The 20,695-nt window shown below is 36.6% G+C and overlaps 1 protein-coding gene across 10 annotated transcripts in view; it reads right to left on the bottom strand.

The window, feature by feature from the left end:
* The window catches only part of VPS13B (vacuolar protein sorting 13 homolog B), an 869,883-nt gene that overhangs the window by 746,265 nt on the left and 102,923 nt on the right, over window positions 1-20,695 (bottom strand). For all 10 annotated transcript variants that reach the window (XR_004435186.1, XM_033202375.1, XM_033202376.1 and 7 more), the window contains exons 8-12: window positions 19,973-20,241; window positions 6,177-6,272; window positions 5,766-5,888; window positions 5,175-5,312; window positions 3,831-3,918 (exon numbers count right to left, since the gene is read on the bottom strand). Coding sequence is in view for 9 of the 10 variants with exons in the window: in XM_033202375.1 (XP_033058266.1) it covers window positions 3,831-3,918; window positions 5,175-5,312; window positions 5,766-5,888; window positions 6,177-6,272; window positions 19,973-20,241 (714 nt within the window). In the remaining variant the exon portion in view is untranslated. The remainder of the gene's footprint in view (window positions 1-3,830; window positions 3,919-5,174; window positions 5,313-5,765; window positions 5,889-6,176; window positions 6,273-19,972; window positions 20,242-20,695) is intronic.

The raw sequence follows: 20,695 nt of genomic DNA, 5'->3' as shown, positions 1-20,695 counted from the left end.
TCCCCAACTAATTTTTGTATTTTTAGTAGAGAAGGGGTTTCATGATGTTGTCCAAGCTGGTCTCGAACTCCTGACCTCATGGTCTGCCCATCTCAGCCTCCCAAAGTGCTGGGATTACACGTGTGAGCCACCGTGCCTGGACTAGTTTCTTACATTAATTAGAATACTATCATGAACTTACTTAAAATATACAAAATCAAATCCACCTTCAAACTATCAGGATTCACTACAAACTTTGTAAAAATATTGACTCAGTATGTGTTTAGATATTTACTTAGATAAAATTTAGGGCATTTTTTGATAATGTAGACTATGGAAACAAAAAAAAAAGTTGTCACAAAAAAACAAGAGTTTATCTACAACGGTTTTTTTTTTTTTTTTGAAGTATTTACAAGTATCCTCTTATAGGAACTCACTGCTTTTCCTAGTTCATTAACACTTAAAATTCTACGAATTTCTTGTTTCAGGTAAGCCAAGAAAGAAAGAAATATCAACAGAAGGCTGGGCACAGTGGCTCATGCCTGTAATCCCAACACTTTGGGAGGCCAAAGCGGGCGGATCACGAGGTCAGGAGATAGAGATCATCCTGGCTAACACGGAGAAACCCCAACTCTACTAAAAATACAAAAAGTTAGCCGGGCATGGTAGGAGGTGCCTGTAATCCCAGCTACTTGGGAGGCTGAGGCAGAAGAATGGCATGAACCTGGGAGGCGGAGCTTGCAGTGAGCAGAGATTGCACCACTGCACTCCAGCCTGGGCAACAGAGCAAGACTTGGTCTCAAAAAAAAAAAAAAAAAAAAGAAAGAAAGAAAGAAATATCAACAGAGTAGTTATGAATGTAGGCTCTAGAGCTGGATAGGTTGGGTTCAAATCCCACATACTATGCATGACCTTGGTCCTTGTTACTTTACCTGTATTGAGTTTGCTATTTCCTCATCTTTAAATGGGGATAATTTTACCTACCTTATAGTGATATGAGAATTAAATAAGCTAATACATGTAAAACACTTAGAACAGAGTCTTACATTTAAAATCAATAAAAATTAGCTATTATTATCACCATGATCATCATCATCCTATAAGTAAATATGGATTCATAATGAGAAACATAAACATATAAACACAGCTACCTAAAAAGCAAGCAATAAATTAACAATTATTTGAATGAATTAACATATTTTAAAGTATATTTGACATTCACAAATTAACAGTGGAATTTTATTATTTTATTATTTCCATCCTCTCCCCGCAAAAAAAAATCAGCTTGCACAACTAAGAAAGTAGATGCATAAGTGGCAAACCAAAAGCAAGACAGTGGTTCTCATGAATCTCAAAACAGCAGTCTCCTCCAGTAAAGGAGGAAGAGTGTGGTAGAAAAGAAACACATAGGAGGCTTACTGGATACTAACAATGTCCTATTTCTTGGTGTGCATGGAGAATACACAGGTGTTCAGTTTTAAATTCTTTGCTGTTCTGTACATGTGTAATATTCCAATGTTTTGTTTTAAAAGTTAAGGACTATGATATCTGTAACATTGTATACTATTCACGGAAGTGAAAAATATGAAAAACTCCAAAGTTAACAAACTACTGGCTTCTCAGAAGTAATATATAAACAATCTAACAAACATAAATCATGTTTCTATCTTTTAAAAACTGCAGGAGAGGCATATATACAACTAAAGATATTCTGTGCTAGGTTTCCTTTGCTTGAAAGGTGACTACTAGATATTCCAGCTCCTCACAAGATATGGAATCCACAGCACATGCATAAGACATTATATTGAACAAGAGGAAACCTACCAGCTTACAAGTGGCAACTACAACACTATAATAATTTGCAACACTATTAGAACATAAGACTTCTGAGTTGCACTTTCATATATATAATTAGCCAAGGAATATTCACACTTCAACGCCCACAGTTATCTCAAAACTCATCTTTTCCTCCAAAAATTTTCCTTTCTTATCTAGCTTTCTTAATAGTTATCACTATCCACCAAGTAACTCAAGACCAGAATCTAGTAAACTATTTTAATTTCGTTTTTAAATAAACCAATGTCAGGCCCATGAAAATTATCAGCAGAGAATTAAATCCTGTGATTGCAGTAGAAACTATAGGACTACAGTGAAAGCAGGAAGACCAGTAAGAAAGCTTTAGAACCTAACTAGGTGCGGTGGCTCACGCCTGTAATCCCAGCACTTTGGGAAGCCAAGGTGGACGGATCACTTGAGATTAGGAGTTCGAGTCCAGCCTGGCCAAGATGGCAAAACCCCGTCTCAACTAAAAATACAAAAATTAGCCAGGCATGGCAGCGCATGCCTGTAGTCCCAGCCACTTAGGAGGCTGAGGCATGAGAATCGCTTGAACCCAGGAGGCAGAGGTTGCAGTGAGCCGAGATCATGCCACTGCACTCTGAGCAACAGAGCAAAACTCTGTCAAAAAAAAAAAAAAAAGCTATTAGAACCTAGAGATGATGGTACCTATGAACTAGATGCTAGTCCGTATGGTAACAGTGATACCACTGTTATCATCTGTGGACCAGATGGCTAGGAGCGAAGGAAAAAGTGTGTCATGATGACTCCCAGGTTTCTGGCTTGAGCAACAAGAAGATGATAGTACAATTTTCCAAGAAGAGAAGCCTAAAAATAGAGAAGCAGAGGTAGTAAGTGGTAACAGGAATATTTATTAATAACTCAATTTTGGACAAAATCAGTTTTGAGATACCTGAGACAGACACAGAGGTAAAAACGTCAAGTATGCATTGGATATTTAATTCTGAATCTTAGAGAAGTTTGGACTAGAAAATGCAAATCTGGGTATCAACAACATATGGAAAGTACTTAAATCCATGGAAAAGAATGAAATTACCTTGGGAGAAAGTTTAGGGAAAGAACTTAAGGATTGACCAATGAAACCATCAACATTTAGAAACCATTCCAAAAGCAGAAGCCAGAAAATTACTACTCTTTCCTTCTTTCTTCATCAAAAACAAATTTACTTCAAGATCAACACTGAGAAGTTTCAACCTCTCAAGCAAAAGCTGTCATTTTTTTTTAACCCACACTTCTTCTAGTTTTCTATATTACTCTTCTTCGCATGCTACATTATAATCATTTACTTAAATGCCTAGTTCAACACCACCTATTGGCTCCTTAGGAAATGTTTTGGTTTTCATTGTATTCATCTGTACCTAACATATCACCTAATATACTGAAATCATTTTTTAAAAACATGAAAAATTCACCAAAAAAAGTGAACCTATCTTCACTAACTTTTCAACATAAAAAAGACTGAAAAGTAAGTACAACATTATATATTGATATAGAAGTTAAAAAAAAGTTGAAAAATTTTAAATGTCATTTATTTCCAAAAAATATAAAATAAAACAATAATAAGATACATAATAAAATAACACAATCTATGCATCTAAAGTCTCTGGAAGATTTTCTATTTTTCTGATTGATACAACACATTCTTTTTAATTAAAAATTAGTACCACCTTCAAAATGTATTTAGAATAGAAAAGGTTTATTCTTTTTAAAAATGTAATGTAATATAAAATTTGATGTATCAGAATCATAATATATGGTACATATGAGAACAATAGGTTACATAAAATGTCTCCAATCAGCTATATAAAGAACGGATTTGAAATGACAAGAATCTAAGACAATTCTAACATGACGTTAAAATTAAACCACTCCCCAAAGCGCTAGAGGTAAATCTTATGTAGCAGAGTACAACCAGTCAAGGATGAGCTGATTCTGAGGAAGGCTTTGTTTCAGTTGTTCAAGAAATGGCAAACATAAAGGAAAGAAGCCAATACCTTTGCCACTAGTGTTCTCCATTGTATACAGGTAATCCATATAAAAAGCCCCAAACCGTTGCATTCCAGCTATCTCAGTGTATGTCTCCTGTCAACGAAGCAATGCAAACAGAACAAACATTGTATAAAAGAAACTTTTGAGTTTAAAGCTTGATAGGTTAGACACACACCCTTATATAGAATGTATAACACCACAAAGGATTACCAAAAGAACAGAGGTTATTCTAAGAATTTACTTCTAAGAAAGGTAATATTACATCTATTACAGACCTCACAAAAAGGACATCCATAATTTTATGAGACATTTTGACCACTTTATTAATCACATCTAGTTAATAAATAACTACAATAGATGAGATAGTACACTCCTGACATTTATCACTATCACTAAACTGTCTAATAATGTACACTCTCAAACAGAATTAATCCTTAAATACTTCAATACACTTACATGAAACAATTCAAACACTAAAGATATACTAAAATATTCTAAATGTATGTCAATTATGCAAGTCAACTTAAGTATTTTAACAATGAAAGTAAATCTTGATAAAAAGGAGTAAAATGTAAATTATCCTATTGCACTAATCTTCAGGTAATTATCTGAATTTTTAACTGATTTCATAAATGTATAAATATTCCATAAACATATTAATATATTCTTACATTTAAAAAATACTAAGAAGCGGCCGGGCGCGGTGGCTCAAGCCTGTAATCCCAGCACTTTGGGAGGCCGAGACGGGCGGATCACGAGGTCAGGAGATCGAGACCATCCTGGCTAATACGGTGAAACCCTGTCTCTACTTAAAAATACAAAAAACTAGCCGGGCAACGAGGCGGGCGCCTGTAGTCCCAGCTACTCGGGAGGCTGAGGCAGGAGAATGGCGTAAACCCGGGAGGCGGAGCTTGCAGTGAGCTGAGATCCGGCCACTGCACTCCAGCCTGGGTGGCAGAGCAAGACTCCGTCTCAAAAAAAAAAAAAAAAAAAAATACTAAGAAGCATACACAGTAAAAGGGTAAATTCCTCATTTCTTCCCATCAATCCCACATATTAAAAGTAACAAAAATTAACAGAGGTAATTCAACATGTTTCTTCCATGATTATTTTTGAAGCAGGGCATAAATAAGCAAAATATGTTTACATACTAAATAAAAGTAAAGATCTCTGTGCACTCCTCAAACATTTCTACATGTACACGCTGTATAAATGCACTCTAAATGTTTTAATAAACAATTAGCATTCAGAAGGTATTATTTCAAAAGAAAGCTAGAAATCACAAGTATTCACACAATGTGTCCACCCAAACATAGCCTAGAATTTGGTTCAAATATATATTCTCTGACCTTATGATGAGTTGAATCCAAGATAAATTCTGCACGAGTACCATTATTTTCTGGGCTTCGGTAATCAAACAATGAATTTGTAAGGTATGTGAAACCTTTAGTACTCAAATTTTCACCACAAATGAAGAAACAGGCTTCCTGAAAACAAATGCAAAATTTATAACAGGAACAAAAATCATTAGCCTGTTAAAATAAAACCTTCATTTTATGATGCCCATTTACTAGTCAAAAGAAATCACTAAAACAGAAAGATAAGGAATGCTGCTACTCCATTTTCATTGACTATTTTGGCTAAGAATATTTTAACAAACCAAAAGGAAACTCCAAATAACTGCCATAAACAAAAAAGAAGAAACATTCATGAATTAGAAAGTAGTAGTAACTACTGTCCAGGTGTTAGGTGCTACCAACTTCCTAAACTTCCCTGAGCTGTATAATTTCTTGCAAGGGAAACAGAGGGAGAAGTATTAAAGCTCCTCTCTCAAGCCTGAGATATATATAGTCTAACAGTTATCATATGGTTGAACACTTCAATAAGCATTTAATTATTCCTATATCCTATCCAAAAAAGGGTGGAGGTAAGGGACTTACAGTTTCACTTCTATTCATATTCTCTTCAAAATCTTTAACACCCATAATTCCTTTAAGGCACATGGCTCTGCAACCAACAAACCCAATCTGGCAATCAAAGAAAGGTTCTCCCATCATAAGGGCCTATAAGAGGAAAGGAAACATTAGAACTAAGAAATTGAATTTAATAAAAATGTTAGAGGCTTTCCTCTTAGAATCTCTTAATTAGTTAAACATCTTTAGAATTATGTCATTTCTAAATTTATTCTATACTATTTATTTATACTATCTAAGGGATAGTAAACTCTATTAAAATAAGAAACATCTTCCTTGTATTTTTAAATATACTACATCTGATAAAAGCATGTACTTATAAAATATTAAACAAAGAACATAATATTTAAAACTACAGGTTCAATATTGAAAGATTACCTCAACTGTAGTTCCTTCTTGTTCCCAACACAATACTTCTTTAGATTTTACTTTCTGTGGACTGTAATAACTACTCTCAGCTTGCATTTCTGTGAGCTAAGAAATATAAGAATATTAAGTAAATCAAAATTAGTATTAAAGAGCAATAAAGTGTCATTGTTATGATTAATTGATTAAAACAAGGCCAATTTTAAGATTCAAGAAATCTAATTATTAAGCAAGAAAGCAGGTGCAACAAAAACAGCTGTAACAGATTATCCATGGTATAAAGGTTGAATATGCTAGTCTCAACATATATAGAGAATTTAAATACTTTTTAAACTCCTTCTTAATATTGTTTTAAAAAGTGAAAGCTATGTGCAATAACAGTCCCATACTCATAAAATAATTCATGTATTCTGCCAAAAATTTACATAGAGTATAACCTCAGTTCATTTTATATTCACTAAAACATTCAACAATGTGTAGTTTCAGTCATTTCCAAGACTTCTCACTATTTGAAATAAAAAAGAAAGTGGTGATGAAATGCAAAAAGATAAAATAGGCTCTTTCTAGTTCTTATGAAGGAAACAGAATGAAGGATATTCTTTTCAAAATATGTTTCCTACTAAATCTCATAGACTCATTCAATCATGCAACAAATACTTTTTGAAGGCCAGCTAGATAAGAAGTAGGGGCAAACCTCATTGTATTGCACTCTGCTTTATTTCACTTCACATATACTGCAATTTTTACCAATTGAAAGTCTGTAGCAACCCCGCGTTAATCAAGTCTGTCAGCACCATTTTCCCAATAGCACAGGCTTACTTTGTGCCTCTGCGTCACATTTTGGTAATTCTCCCAATAATTCAAAATTTTTCATTATTATTACCTGTTATGGTGATCTGTAATCAGTGATCTTTGATGGTACTATTGGAATTATTTTGGGGCACCATGAACATGTCCCTTTAAGACTGAGAACTTAAAATGTGTGTGTTCTGACTGCTCCATTGTCTAGCTATTCCCCTCTCCCTTCTTGAGCCTCCCTATTTCCTGAGACACGACAATATTGAAATTAGGCTAATTAGTAATATTACAATGGTCTAAGTATTTAAGTGAAAGGAGGAGTCCCTGTCTCTCACTTTAAATCAAAAGCTAGAAATGATTAAGCTTAGTGAAGAAGGGATGTAAAAGCCAAGACAGGCCGAAAGGTAGGCATCTTGAGCCAAACAGTTGGCCCAGTCATTAAGGCAAAAGAAAAAGTCTTGAAGGAAATTAAAAGCGTACACACAAGTGATAAGGAAGTAAAACAGCCTGTTGATATGGAGGAATTTTGAGTGATCTGGATAGACAATCAAACCAGCCACAACACTCCCTTAAGCCAAAGCTGAATTCAGAGCAAAGCCCTAACTCTTAAATTCCATGTAGGCTAATAGACATAAGAAAGCTGCAGGAGAAAAGTCTGACAGTAGCGGAGGTCTGTTCATGAGCCTTATGGAAAGAAGACGTCTCCATACCATAAAAGTGCAAGATAAACAGCAAGAGTTGACGTAGAAGCTGCACGCAGTTACCCAGAAGACCTAGCTAAGATTTAACAAAAATGGCTACACTAATCAACAGATTTTCAACATAGACCAAAGAGCCTTCTCCTGGAAGAAGATGAGATCTGAGCTAGAGAAAAGTCAGTGCTTGGCTTCAAAGCTTCAAAAGACAGGTAGATGCTCTTGTTAGGGGCTAACATATCTAGTAACTGTAAGTTGAAGATAGAGTCCATTTACCACTCTGAAAATCCTAGGGCCCTTAAGAATCATGCTAAATCTACTCTGCTTGTGCTCTATGAATGGAATAAAAAAAAAAAAAAATGACTGAATGACAGTACATCTGTTTATGGCATGGTTTACTAAATATGTTAAGCCTATGGAAACCTACTGCTCAAAAAAAAGGACTCTTCTTAAAATATTACTGCTCACTGACAATGCACCTGGTCACCCTACACCTCTGATGGAGATATACAAGGAGATGAATATTGTTTTTCATGCCTGCTAAAATGACATCCATTCTGCAGCCCATGGATTAGGAGTAACGTTGAAGTTCAAGTCTTATTATTTAAGAAATACATTTTGTAAGGCTATAGCCACCATAGATAGTGATTCTTGGGCAAAGAAAATCAAAAACTTTTTTGAAAGGGTTCACCATTCCAGATTCCATTAAGAACATTCGTGATTCACGGAAGGAGGTCAAACGATCCACGTTAACAAGAGCTTGAAAGAAGTTGATTTTAACCCTCCTGGATGACTTTGAGGTGTTCGAGACTTAGGTGGAGGAAGTAACTACTAGAGAATTAGATTTAGAAGTGGAGCCTGAAGAGGACTTGCTTCTTATGGATAAATAAAGAAAGTGATTTTTGAAGATGGAATCTACTCGTGGTGAAGATGCTGAGAACATTGTTGAAATGACAATGAATTTAGAATGTTCTGTATATTTAGTCGATAAAGTAGCAGTAGTGTTTGAAAAGGACTGACTTCAATTTCAACAGAGGTTCTACTCTGAGGCCAGACACGGTGGCTCACGTCTATAATGCCAGCACTTTGGGAGGCCAAGTCAGCTGGATCACTTGAGGCCACGAGTTTGAGACCAGCCTAGCCAATGTGGTAAAACCCCATCTCTACTGAAAATACAAAAATTAGCCAAGCGTGGTGGTGCATGCCTGTAGTTCCAGCTACTCGGGAGGCTGAGGTGCAAGAATTGCTTGAACCTGGGAGGCAGAGGTTGCAGTCAGCCAAAATCATACCACTACACTCCAGCCTAGGTGACAGAGAGACACTCTGTCTCAAACAAAAATAGTCCTACTCTGAGTAAAATTCAGTCAAACAGCATCCCATGCTACAGAGAAATCTTCCATGAAAGAGTCAATTAATGTGGCACACCTCACTGTTGTCTTATTTTGAGAAACTGCCTCTGCCACTCCAACCTTTAGCAACCAACACCCTGCTCAGACAGCAACCATCAATACTGAGTCAAGACCCTCCACCAGCAAAAAGTTATGACTTGCTAAAAGTGCAGATGATTGTTAGCATTTTTTAACAATAAAGTACTTTTAATTAAGGTATGTATAGTGTTTTTAGACATATTGTTGGACACTTAAACTATGGTATTGTGCAAACATAACTTTTTATGCACTGGGCAAAACAAAAAATTTCTGTGACTCGCTTTATTGCTATAGTCGCTTTATTGCAATGGCATAGAACCAAATCCACAATATCTCTGAGGTACACCTGTACTAATCTAGATACTAGCAAAAAAAAAATTCTTACTCCCCAGATGCTTACAACAAATTATTTATATGTTTCAAAAATTAAATACATTATTTTTCAAAAGTACTATTTTAAATGCAACATGGTATCCTGGTTTGAATCATGGTACAGAAAAAAGATATCATGAAATTCAATTAATGTTTAAAATTTAACAGTAATGCATCAATGAAGATTTCTTAATTTTGACAAATATGCTGTGATAACATAATAATAAGGGAAACTGGGTAAGGATTATAAGGGAATTCTCTACTATCTTTGCATCTTGTCTGTGATAGTAAAATTATTCCAAAAAGAAAAGGTTACTTTTAAAAAACCGTATCCAGCCTGTGTTTGCCAATTATTTACTTCCCCTCATTCTTAGGAAACAGATATACTCATCACTTTTAAATGCAAAGTCAAAGCTCACTTTTTTAAAAAACCAGTATTTAACTTAGGCCCAATAAAAGTTCTTGAACTAAAAGTTACAATTTTAAGCACAGTGACTTCTCTATATTGAGTATCAACTGATTATTCTCATTATTCATAATAAAGCTTTTTATATTTTATATTTTTATATAATGTAGGCTCCTATTTCTTGGATGTTTCTAGTACTTATATATACAATGTAGCTATTTTAAAGTACAATTCTGTCATCTAGAATGATTACTGAAGTAAACTTGAATTTTTTTAAATTGATCCCGCTTCAGCTGTCTACAATTATTAGAGAGAAAAAGCAATTAATTGATTAAAAGGACTCCTGCGGTGGCTCACACCTATAATCCTAGCACTTTGGGAGGCCGAGGCAGGTGGATCACGAGGTCAGGAGATCGAGATCATCCTGGCTAACACGGTGAAACCCCGTCTCTACTAAAAAAAAATGCAAAAAATTAGCCAGGCGTGGTGGCGGGCGCCTGTAGTCCCAGCTAGCTACTCGGGAGGCTGAGGCAGGAGAATGGCGTGAACCCGGGAGGCGGAGCTTGCAGTGAGCCGAGATTGCGCCACTGCACTCCAGCCTGAGCAACAGTGCGAGACTCTGTCTGAAAAAAAAAAAGACTCGCACATTACAAGAACTATTTTAAACATTATTAGAAAAATGCTAGATTTAATTTGGCATGATTTTTGCTGGACTGATATCAACTGTTCGAAATGCTATTGTAGAAACATGATCTTGTTTTCTTAACCAAAATATGAACCAGAAATTAACTCCAAACATTCTTCAAATCCAAGCTGAACAATGAATTCTAATGCTTTCCTCCTTAATATCAAGGTATCTCCCTAAGAGAAAACTTTGAGAAACATAAATGTTCTAAAATTATAAAAAGATTTTGACAAATACTGCCCAAAAAGTCTATAAAAGTTGTATACACAAATGACTATTTTGTTTTGTTGTTGTTTGCTTTTGTGTTTTTCACACAAGGTCTTCCTCTGTCGCTCCAGCTGCAGTACAGTAGCAAGACCATGGGTCACTGCAGCCTAAAACCTCCAGGGCTCAACCGATCCTTCCACTTCAGTTTGCAGAGTAGCTAGGACTACAGGTGCACACTACTGAACCTGGCTATTTTTTTTTTTAATAAAGATGGGGTCTCACTCTGTTGCCCAGATTGGATAAATGCCTATTTTGACTGATTTAGTTGAATATAATTCCTCTCAACATTCAAGTTAACAGAAATGTGTCAGAATAATTTCAAATTTAAAAGTAAACAGGCAAAAATCACCAAAAAGGACAGTACCTAACTTGCAATCCTTGACTTCCCTCAAAAACTTCTACAAAAATAAGTGCTTTATTCTGATCATCTAAAAGTGAAAATGTATCTTTTTTTTCTTTTTACAAAATGTCAGGCTTTTTTTTTTTTTTTAAGGAGACACAGTCTTGCTCTGTCACCCAGGCTAGAGTACAGTGGTGCAAACATGGCTCATGGGAGCTCAAACTCCTGGACTCAAGCAATCCTCCCACCTCAGCCTTCTAAGTCGCTAGGATTATAGGCAAGCACCACCATGCCCTGCTAATTTATTTATTTATTTTTTGTACAGACAGGGTCTCACTATGTTGCCCAGGCTACATGTCAGGACTTTTGATGTTAAAAAAACTGACAATATATCCAACAATATTTGTCAACAGTTGCCTTCTTATTTTTTAATATCTTATTTTATTATGTTTTAATTTTGAAGATGAATCCTTATCTCTTTAATTTAATCAATGCGAAATCAGTGAATTACGAAAATAATTTTTTCAGTAGAATTGAGAATGACGTTAAGATAGTACAGCTAATATACGCATTATCTTTTGCCCAAACTTTAAAAAATTAAATCAATCAAGTTATGACACAAACTTTAGTTGAAACTTATTTTCTATTTTTCAACTTTTGTCATATTAGAAAATACTGAATTATCTTAAGTAGAAAAGTCTTTAATATTTATTTGCAAATTTTTTTTTTTTTTTTAGTAGAGACAGGGTTTCACCATGTTGGCCAGGCTGCTCTTGAATACTTGACCTCATGATCCGCCCGCCTCAGCTTCCCAAAGTGCTGGGATTATAGGCGTGAGCCACAGCGCCCAACTATTTTCAAGTATTTTATAACTTGCCATCTATTGTAGCTATAAATTGTGTAGCTTTAGCACTAATACAAAGAAAATCTACGCTAAATTTAAAATCATGGTAACAGAAACATTTTTTTTTCCCACTGCTATAACCCCACAATGTAACAAGTTGCCTGGAATAATACCTATACTACTATTTCAAAAGTTTAGCTCATTTCACATGGATTTATCTCCTTTACAAAAATGCAGACATGAAAGAATAAATCCACAAAAAATGAAATTGGAGAAGAAATAAAACCTGAAAAATTAGTCCATAAATTTTTGTAAACTGAAAAGCAGATGAAAAGGTGGGCAGATGTATGGATAATGGATGGATGCACATACTAATTCAAAAAACAAATATTTGTAGAAAACATACCAGGCAATTTCTAAGTGCTGAAGAAACAACAAATCTTTTTTTTTTTTTTTTTTTTTGAGACAGTATCTTGCTCTGTCACCCAGGCTGAAGTGCAGTGGCATGACATTGGCTCACTGCAACCTCCGCCTCCTGGGTTCAAGCAATTCTCCTGCTTCAGCCTCCCGAGTAGCTGGGATTACAGGCATTCACCACCACACCAGGCTAATTTTTGCATTTTTAGTAGAGATGTGGTTTCACCATGTTGACCAGGCTGGTCTCGAACTCCTGACCTCATGATCTGCACACCTCAGCCTCCCAAAGTGCTGGGATTACAGGTGTGAGCCATTATGCCCAGCCCAATAAATCTTTTTAAATTACCACTTAATAAGTTTTAGTGTAATATCAAAAGGAATATCCACAATTTTTGAAAAGGCTATTAAAATACCCCTTCCTTTCCAAATAAATATCTATGTGAGGCTAGATGTTCTTCATATACATTAATTAAAATCTGTCCTAACAGACTAAATACTGAAGCAGACACGAAAATTCAGCTATCTTCTACTAAGCCAGACATTCAAGATATTTACAAAAATAAAACCAATGCATGTCCCTTCTTACCTTTTAAAATATAGCAATTTTACTTTTACTATAAAATGATATTCACATCAACATATAATAAATTTATTTTAAAATAAATACATATTCTTAAGATTTGTTTTAATTTCTAATACCATAAATATGAGTAGATGTAATCTGAATAAACAAAACGCCTCAGAGTTCTCAATAATTTTTAAGAATGCAAAGGAGCCTTGAGATCAACAAGTTTGAAAACTACTGGTCTATAAGTTGCAATAAAGTTAATAAGAAATGACTGCATCCTAGAGGTACAGCTGATAGAACAGGCTGACTGATTAGATGTGGTGGGAGAAGAAAAGATACTGATAAATGTTAAGCCTGAGCAAATTAGTAGATAATGTTGCAATATAATGAAAGGTAAAATAGTGGGGGTGGGGGGTGCACAACTGCAAAGAAAAATCAAGAGTTCTGTTTGTGTTAAGTATCAACCAGATAAGAAAGTGGAAATATAAAATAGGCAGTTGAATTCTAGAGCTCAGGGAAAAGTGAAAAGTGGAGACACAAATTTGATAGTCTATTAGCATCTATATCATGATCGAGTTATATCACCTTGGGAGTGTGTACACAGAAAAGATGAGAGGACCAAAGACCAAGCCCTATATGCCAACATTTAAAGGTCAGACAGAAGAGGAGAAGCACCAAAAACGACTACTAAACAGTCCCTGGTAACCCAGACATAATTTTTTCTTTTCTTTTCTTTTTTTTTTTTTTTTTCTTTTTGAGACAAGGTCTTGCTCTGTCACCCAGGATGGAGTGGCAGTGGCATGATCTCAGCTCAGTTCAACCTCCACTCCTCCAGCTCAAGCGATCCTCTCACCTCAGCCTAGTAAGTATCTCATACTACAGGCACACGCCATCCTGCTTGGCTAATTTTTGTATTATTCTGTACAGACAGTTTCACCATATTGGCATGGCTGATCTGGAACTCCTGGGCTCAAGCGATCCACCTGTTTTTTGTTTTTTTTTTTTTTTTTTTTTTGAGGCGGAGTCTCGCTCTGTCGCCCGGACTGGAATGCAGTGGCCAGATCTCAGCTCACTGCAAGCTCTGCCTCCCGGGTTTACGCCATTCTCCTGCCTCAGCCTCCCGAGGAGCTGGGACTACAGGCGCCCGCCACCTCGCCCGGCTAGTTTTTGTATTTTTAGTAGAGACGGGGTTTCACCATGTTAGCCAGGATGGTCTCGATCTCCTGACCTCGTGATCCGCCCGTCTCGGCCTCCCAAAGTGCTGGGATTACAGGCTTGAGCCACCGCGCCCGGCCGATCCACCTGTTTTGACCTCCTAAAGTGCTGGTATTACAGGCGTGAGCCACTGTGCCCGGCGATAAAATTTTTAAAAAAGAAGTATATCCCAAAGAAACTCTTCTAGATACATATGTCAGAATATCTGTACCAGAACATTTATATCAGCATTTTTCAAAATATAGCAAAATACATGGAACGTCTCTGTAAGACCCATCATCCTTCTTTCTTAGACTCATAAATCAATCCCACATCATTCTACTAGTTGTCTGAAGATTTAATTTTGGATTCAGTCCCACATTACCACTGTCATTATTCTTGGTGATTTCAATATCCAGAGAGATGATCATTCCAAAAGTCTGATTTCTCAGTTTTTTGACCTTCTATTCTGCATTGATCTTGTCCTCCAGATTATTTTCACCATCACCCTAACTAAAGCAGCAGAATATGACCAGAAAATATATACAACCACAACGACTAGTGTATCTTCAAATTCATGATCACTTTTGTGTAGTAGGTCCTTAGTGTCCCTAATGAACATACATATGCAAAGGCAATTACTCCTCATCCTCCCCAAGATGACAATTTTACACCTTCTTCCCCTTCCTCAAAGCTTCTCCTCCTTTCCCATGTTTACTCTGAGTTAAGAGAACTATTTAAAGAAAAAAACAATCAGAAGAGAACTTTCAAAAACCACTACCACCTTTTCTACCAAACCACTTATGTGGGTGCAAGATCACATTGCTTTCTCTCCTGCTATCATGAATGAATGACCTATTGTCCCATTAGAGGTCATCAGACTTTCCACCTCTACAAAAGGTGCCAAGCCCTCTTATCTTCTCAAGAATATTACTCCAGCAATTCTCCCCTCTTGCCTATATCAATTTTTTCCTCTCTATTAGATCACTCATATCACCAAACAAATATGCTATAATTACTCCCATCTTTCAAAAAAAAGTCTTTAGCTCCACAAACCCAACCAGCTATTTCCCCATTTCTATGCTTTTCATAACAAAACCATCTTGAAAGAGTTTTCTGTACTCTTCAACAATTATTCTACCACCATTTGCATTTTTATCTGTCCTTTTTGCATAAAATATACACAATAAAATTTGTAGTTTTAACCACTTGTCAGTATACAATTCAGTGGCATTTAGTACAAAATAGTGCATAACTATCCCCACCATATGTTTGCAGAGCTTTTACATCATACTAGGCAGAAACTCTACCTATTAAGCACTAACTCAACTTCCCTGTATCCTACAGCCTCTAGCAATGTCTATTCTACTCTCTGTTTCTGTGATTTTGCCTATTCTAAATATCTCATCTGTGATGGTTAATACTGATTGTCAACTTGATTGGATGGAAGGCTGCAAAGTATTGTTCTTGGGTGTGTCCTGCCAAAGGAGATTAATATTTGAGTCAGCGGACTGGGAGATGCAGACCCACCCTCAATCTGGGTGGGCACCATCTAACCAGCTGGAAGCATGGCTAGGATAAAGCAGGCAGATGAATGTGGAAGGACTAGACTTGCTGAGTCTTCTGGCCTTCATCTTTCTCCTGTGCTGGATGCTTCCTGCCCTTGAACATCAGACTCCAAGTTCTTCAGCTTTTAGACTTTGGGACTTACACCTGTGGTTTGCCAGGGGCTCTCAGGCCTTTGGCCCACACTGAAAGCTGCACTGTCAGCTTCCCTACTTTTGAGGTTTGGGGACTTGGAATGATCCACCATTGGTTTCCTTACTCCTCAACTTGCAGACATGCCTATCATGGGACTTCACCTTGTGATCGTGTGAGTCAATCTCCTTAATAAACTCCCTTTCATACATACATATAGCCTATTCTGTCTCTCTAGAGAAAATCATCTAAGTGGAATCACACAATCTTTGTCCTTTTGTGTCTGGCTAATTTCACTTAGCATAGAAATTTCAAGGTTCATTCATGTTTAGCATGCATCAGAACTTCATTTCTCTCTTTTTTTTTTTTTTGAGATGGAGTTTCACTGTTGTTGCCCAGGCTGGAGTGCAATGGTGTGATCTCGGCCCACTGCAACTCTGCTTCCCAGGTTCAAGCAATTCTCCTGCCTCAGCCTCCTGAATAGCTGGGACTACAGGTACCCACCACCATGCCCAGCTTTTTGTATTTTTAGAAGAGACAGGGTTTCACCATGTTGGCCAGGCTGGTCTTGAACTCCTGACCTCATGATCCACCCACCTCAGCCTCCTGAAGTGCTGGGATTACAGGCATGAGCCACCACACCCGGTCAAAATTTCATTTTTTTTAAGGCTGAATATTATTCCACTGTATGTATATACCATAATTTGTTCATTCATCCACAGATGAACATTTGGATTGTTTCCATTTGGGGAGATCACTGAAGAGAGTTACTATGAACATTTACGTACATCAATTTGTTTGAATACTAGTTTTTTATTCTTTTGAGTACATACCTAGAAATAAAATGGCTAGATTATATGGTAATTCTACATTTAATTTTTTGTGGAACCACCAAACTATATTCCACAGCAGATGCACTATTTTACATTTCTACCAGTCTTCCCATTTGCTTTTAACCAACTCCAACTAAGATTCCAACAGTGTCATATCACTGCTCTGCTCAAAATCACCAGTAATTTCCACATTGTCAAATCCAAGGATTCATTCTTACAAATAATCTATTCCCTCCTCTTTAAAACATTTTTGGCACTTACCTTCCAGTCTCCTGGTTTTCTGCCTACAATACTGATCACTTATTCTCAGCTTCCTTTGATATTTCTTCCTCATCTTTCCAATTTCTTACCATCACAGTGCCCCAGAGCTTGGCTCTAGAACCTCTTTTTTCTGTTCTACACTAATTTCAGTTTTAATAAAATCATGACTATAATAAAATATATGCATCTAGGCAAATTTCTAACCTGAATTCTAGATTCATATATCCAACTGCCCACTGAATTATATATACAGCAAGCATCTTAAACCTACCCAAATTAAATTCCTCATCTTCATCTCAAATATAGTCTTCTCCTAATCCCAGTCATCTCAAAATATCAGAGCTCAACTCTTCTAGTTGTTCAACAGCCATCCTTGGATCATCTTTTTTTTTTTTTTTTCATTCATGTCTCATAATAAAATCTATCAGGAAATTCTGCCTATTTGACCTTCAAAACACAATCACTTTTCATCACCTCCAATTGCTATCACTCTAGTCCAAGTCATTACCATCTCCTGCTTGAAAATTGCATTCCTATCTATTTCTTTTCCTTACTTTTGCTTCCAACACAGCAGCCACAGTGATCCAGATTAAAATATAACCCAGATCATCATATAATTCTTCTAAAAACTGGTCAAATATTGTTTACCTCACTCAGAATAAAAGACAAAGTCCCAAAAATGATCTACACAGTTTACAACTTAGGAACCACTCCAAACCTCATCACCCCTCTTATCTTTCACATTTCATAGCACATTCATTCACAATATCTCATGACACTATTGGCTTCCTTGCTGTTCCTTGAACTCTGGTGCCTTTACATTTGTTATTACTGGAATGTTCATTCTCAGATATCAATAAGGCTTCCTCTTTCGCAGGTCTTTGCTTTAATATTCCCTTCATAATAAGGCCTTCCCTGATGATCCCATTTTAAATTGCATAATTTCCCCTCTAGTGAAAGCACTCACTATTCCTCTTCCCACTTGATTTTTCTTTTTTTCTTTTTTTTTTTTTTTTGAGACAGAGTTTCACTCTTGTTGCCCAGGCTGGAGTGCAATGGCACGATCTTGGCTCATCACAACTTCCACCTCCTGGGTTCAAGCAATTCTCCTGCCTCAGCCTCCCGAGTAACTGGGATTACAGGCATGCGCCATCACACCCGGCTAACAGGCTAATTTTTTTTTAGTAGAGATGGGATTTCTCCATGTTGGTCCGACTGATCTCGAATTCCAGATTTCAGGTGATCTGGCCACCTCGGCCTCCCAAAGTGCTGGGATTACAGGCGTGAGCCACCGCACCAGGCCCCCACTTGATTTTTCTACATAACCTTTATATTCAATGAACACAATATATATATATGTTATTTGTTTATAATATCAACTTAAGTTTGAAAAAGCAGGAATCTATATCTGTTCACTCTGGTATCTCTGGAGACAAAACAATGCCTAGACACAGCTGGCATTGAAAATATTTGTTGAATGAATTAAGATATTATTCGGGAATATTACAGGCATGGTAGTAGTATTATAAAAGTCCAGGAAACAAATAACTCAAAAATTAAGTTTGGATTATATGTGAGAGGAACAGAAGGTAAAATAAGATCAAAGAAGAATACATGGGGGATCAAAGCTACTAGCAATTTTATATTTCTTTTGGCTGAGGTGCAGGGGTACTGGGATTACAGGTGTGAGCCACCGTGCCTGGCATAATTTTGTATTTCTTCAAGTAAAAGGGTATTTACTTTATTATTCTTTAACCTGGACATACACATATTTGTATATATTATATATATTTTTGTATAGATGAGAATAGATATTTTACATGCATTATTTTAATGGAGGAAGTCGTCAAATTATGTTAAATACTGCTGGAAAAATAGCTAGAAGAGGACCTAGTTAACAAATTTGTCCTGAAAAGCAAAAGAGATGAGGAAAGAGATAATTATATATAAATAATCCTTTAAAAACAAAAATTTGTTATGAGGCTGGGCGTGGGCTAACACCTGTAATCCTAGCACATTGGGAGGCCAAAGGGGGAAAAACGCTTGAGTCTAGGAGTGAGACCAGCCTGGGCAACATGGCAAAACTCCATCTCTACAAAATATTTTTAAAAAGAAAAAAAAATTAGCTGGGCACAGTGGCACATGCCTGTAGTGTCCCAGCTGCTCGGGAGGCTAAGGTGAGAGAATGTCTTGAGCCCGAGAGGCAGAGGTTGCAATGAGCTGTGATTGCACCACTGCACTCCAGCCTAGGCCAGACCCTGTCTCAAAAAAAAAAAAAAAAAAAAAAAAAAAAAAATAGAGAGAGAGAGAGAGATTGTTATATTGTTACGAAGGCAAGCACAGAAATGAAACCATACCTGATGGGTAAAAGAATTCAAGGGAAAATTTTTGCTGTTCCTTTTTTTTTTTTTTTTTGAGACGGAGTCTCGCTCTGTCGCCCAGGCTGGAGTGCAGTGGCCGGATCTCAGCTCACTGCAAGCTCCGCCTCCCGGGTTTACGCCATTCTCTCGCCTCAGCCTCCCGAGTAGCTGGGACTACAGGCGCCCGCCATCTCGCCCGGCTAATTTTTTGTATATTTTTAGTAGAGACGGGGTTTCACCGTGTTAGCCAGGATGGTCTCGATCTCCTGACCTCGTGATCCGCCCGTCTCGGCCTCCCAAAGTGCTGGGATTACAGGCTTGAGCCACCGCGCCCGGCCCTTTCTTTTTTAATGACAATATTAAGGCATGTTTGTACACCAAGTGAATGATTCAATAGGGCGAAAAACTATCTATGAAGCTAATAAAAAAGATATGTGGAGAAGGCCCTAAGAAGACAGGAAGGGATCAAAATGCAAAGATTTCAAGTGGAGGAGCCATGTAATTTTATGAAGTAAGAACTGTTAGACTCTATCTCACATCTATTGAATGCAAAACAAACTTGAATGAAGCTAGAATTGTACTAACAATCCAAATTTAAGTATTAAAGTTGCTACAGATATAAACAGCAAGAGAAAAGACCTACTTTGAAAGTCACCGTAGCCTTTGTGCAATAAAATCCTATAGAAACAATAGGATCCTTCAAAGCCTGTGCTTTTTGCTGATGCGTGGTTGATGCAGGATCATTCCCAACAAAGTCTTCCTCGCCATCGTCATAACTCACAATTGCAGGCACAAACGACCAGGCCCATGATACCCATCCCTGTGGCTGCTCCTCATCTTGCTGTGAATGTAACTCTTGACCTTTATACTGAGTAGGATATTGCATATCTATTCTTGTTTCATCTTCAGAACCTATCAATTAAAATTAAGTCACTTTAAATAAGTCAAAAGGATTTAACTAAGAAAATAGAAATACACATCCTTTATAATTTTTCCTCCCATATCCTTCTATTATAAGGTATAAATAAATGATACATTGATTATTATTTGAAACCAATAATTTAGCATTATGACTCTCAAGTTTCTGTATGTTGTACTGTATCAATCTCCTTTCGTAGGTTATGGTTAATGTGATGTGCAAAGTAGCTTATCAACTGCACATAACTTTTAACTGTATTTGATAAAGACAAAGAAAAAATTAATTATTTAACATCACTCATGAATGTTTTAAACCAACAACAAAAAACCTACCTCTCAAAAACAAGGCTGATATATTGAAAAACTGACTTTTCTCAGAAACATAATACCACAAAGATCCAAGAAATAGTCTTCATTTCCTGATGCACCCATGGAGGAAAAAAAAAAT

This window comes from Trachypithecus francoisi, unplaced genomic scaffold (assembly GCF_009764315.1).
Source record: "Trachypithecus francoisi isolate TF-2019V2 unplaced genomic scaffold, Tfra_2.0 Lachesis_group7, whole genome shotgun sequence".
Classification (NCBI taxonomy): domain Eukaryota; kingdom Metazoa; phylum Chordata; class Mammalia; order Primates; family Cercopithecidae; genus Trachypithecus; species Trachypithecus francoisi.
This window is presented reverse-complemented; position numbering and strand designations above follow the sequence as displayed.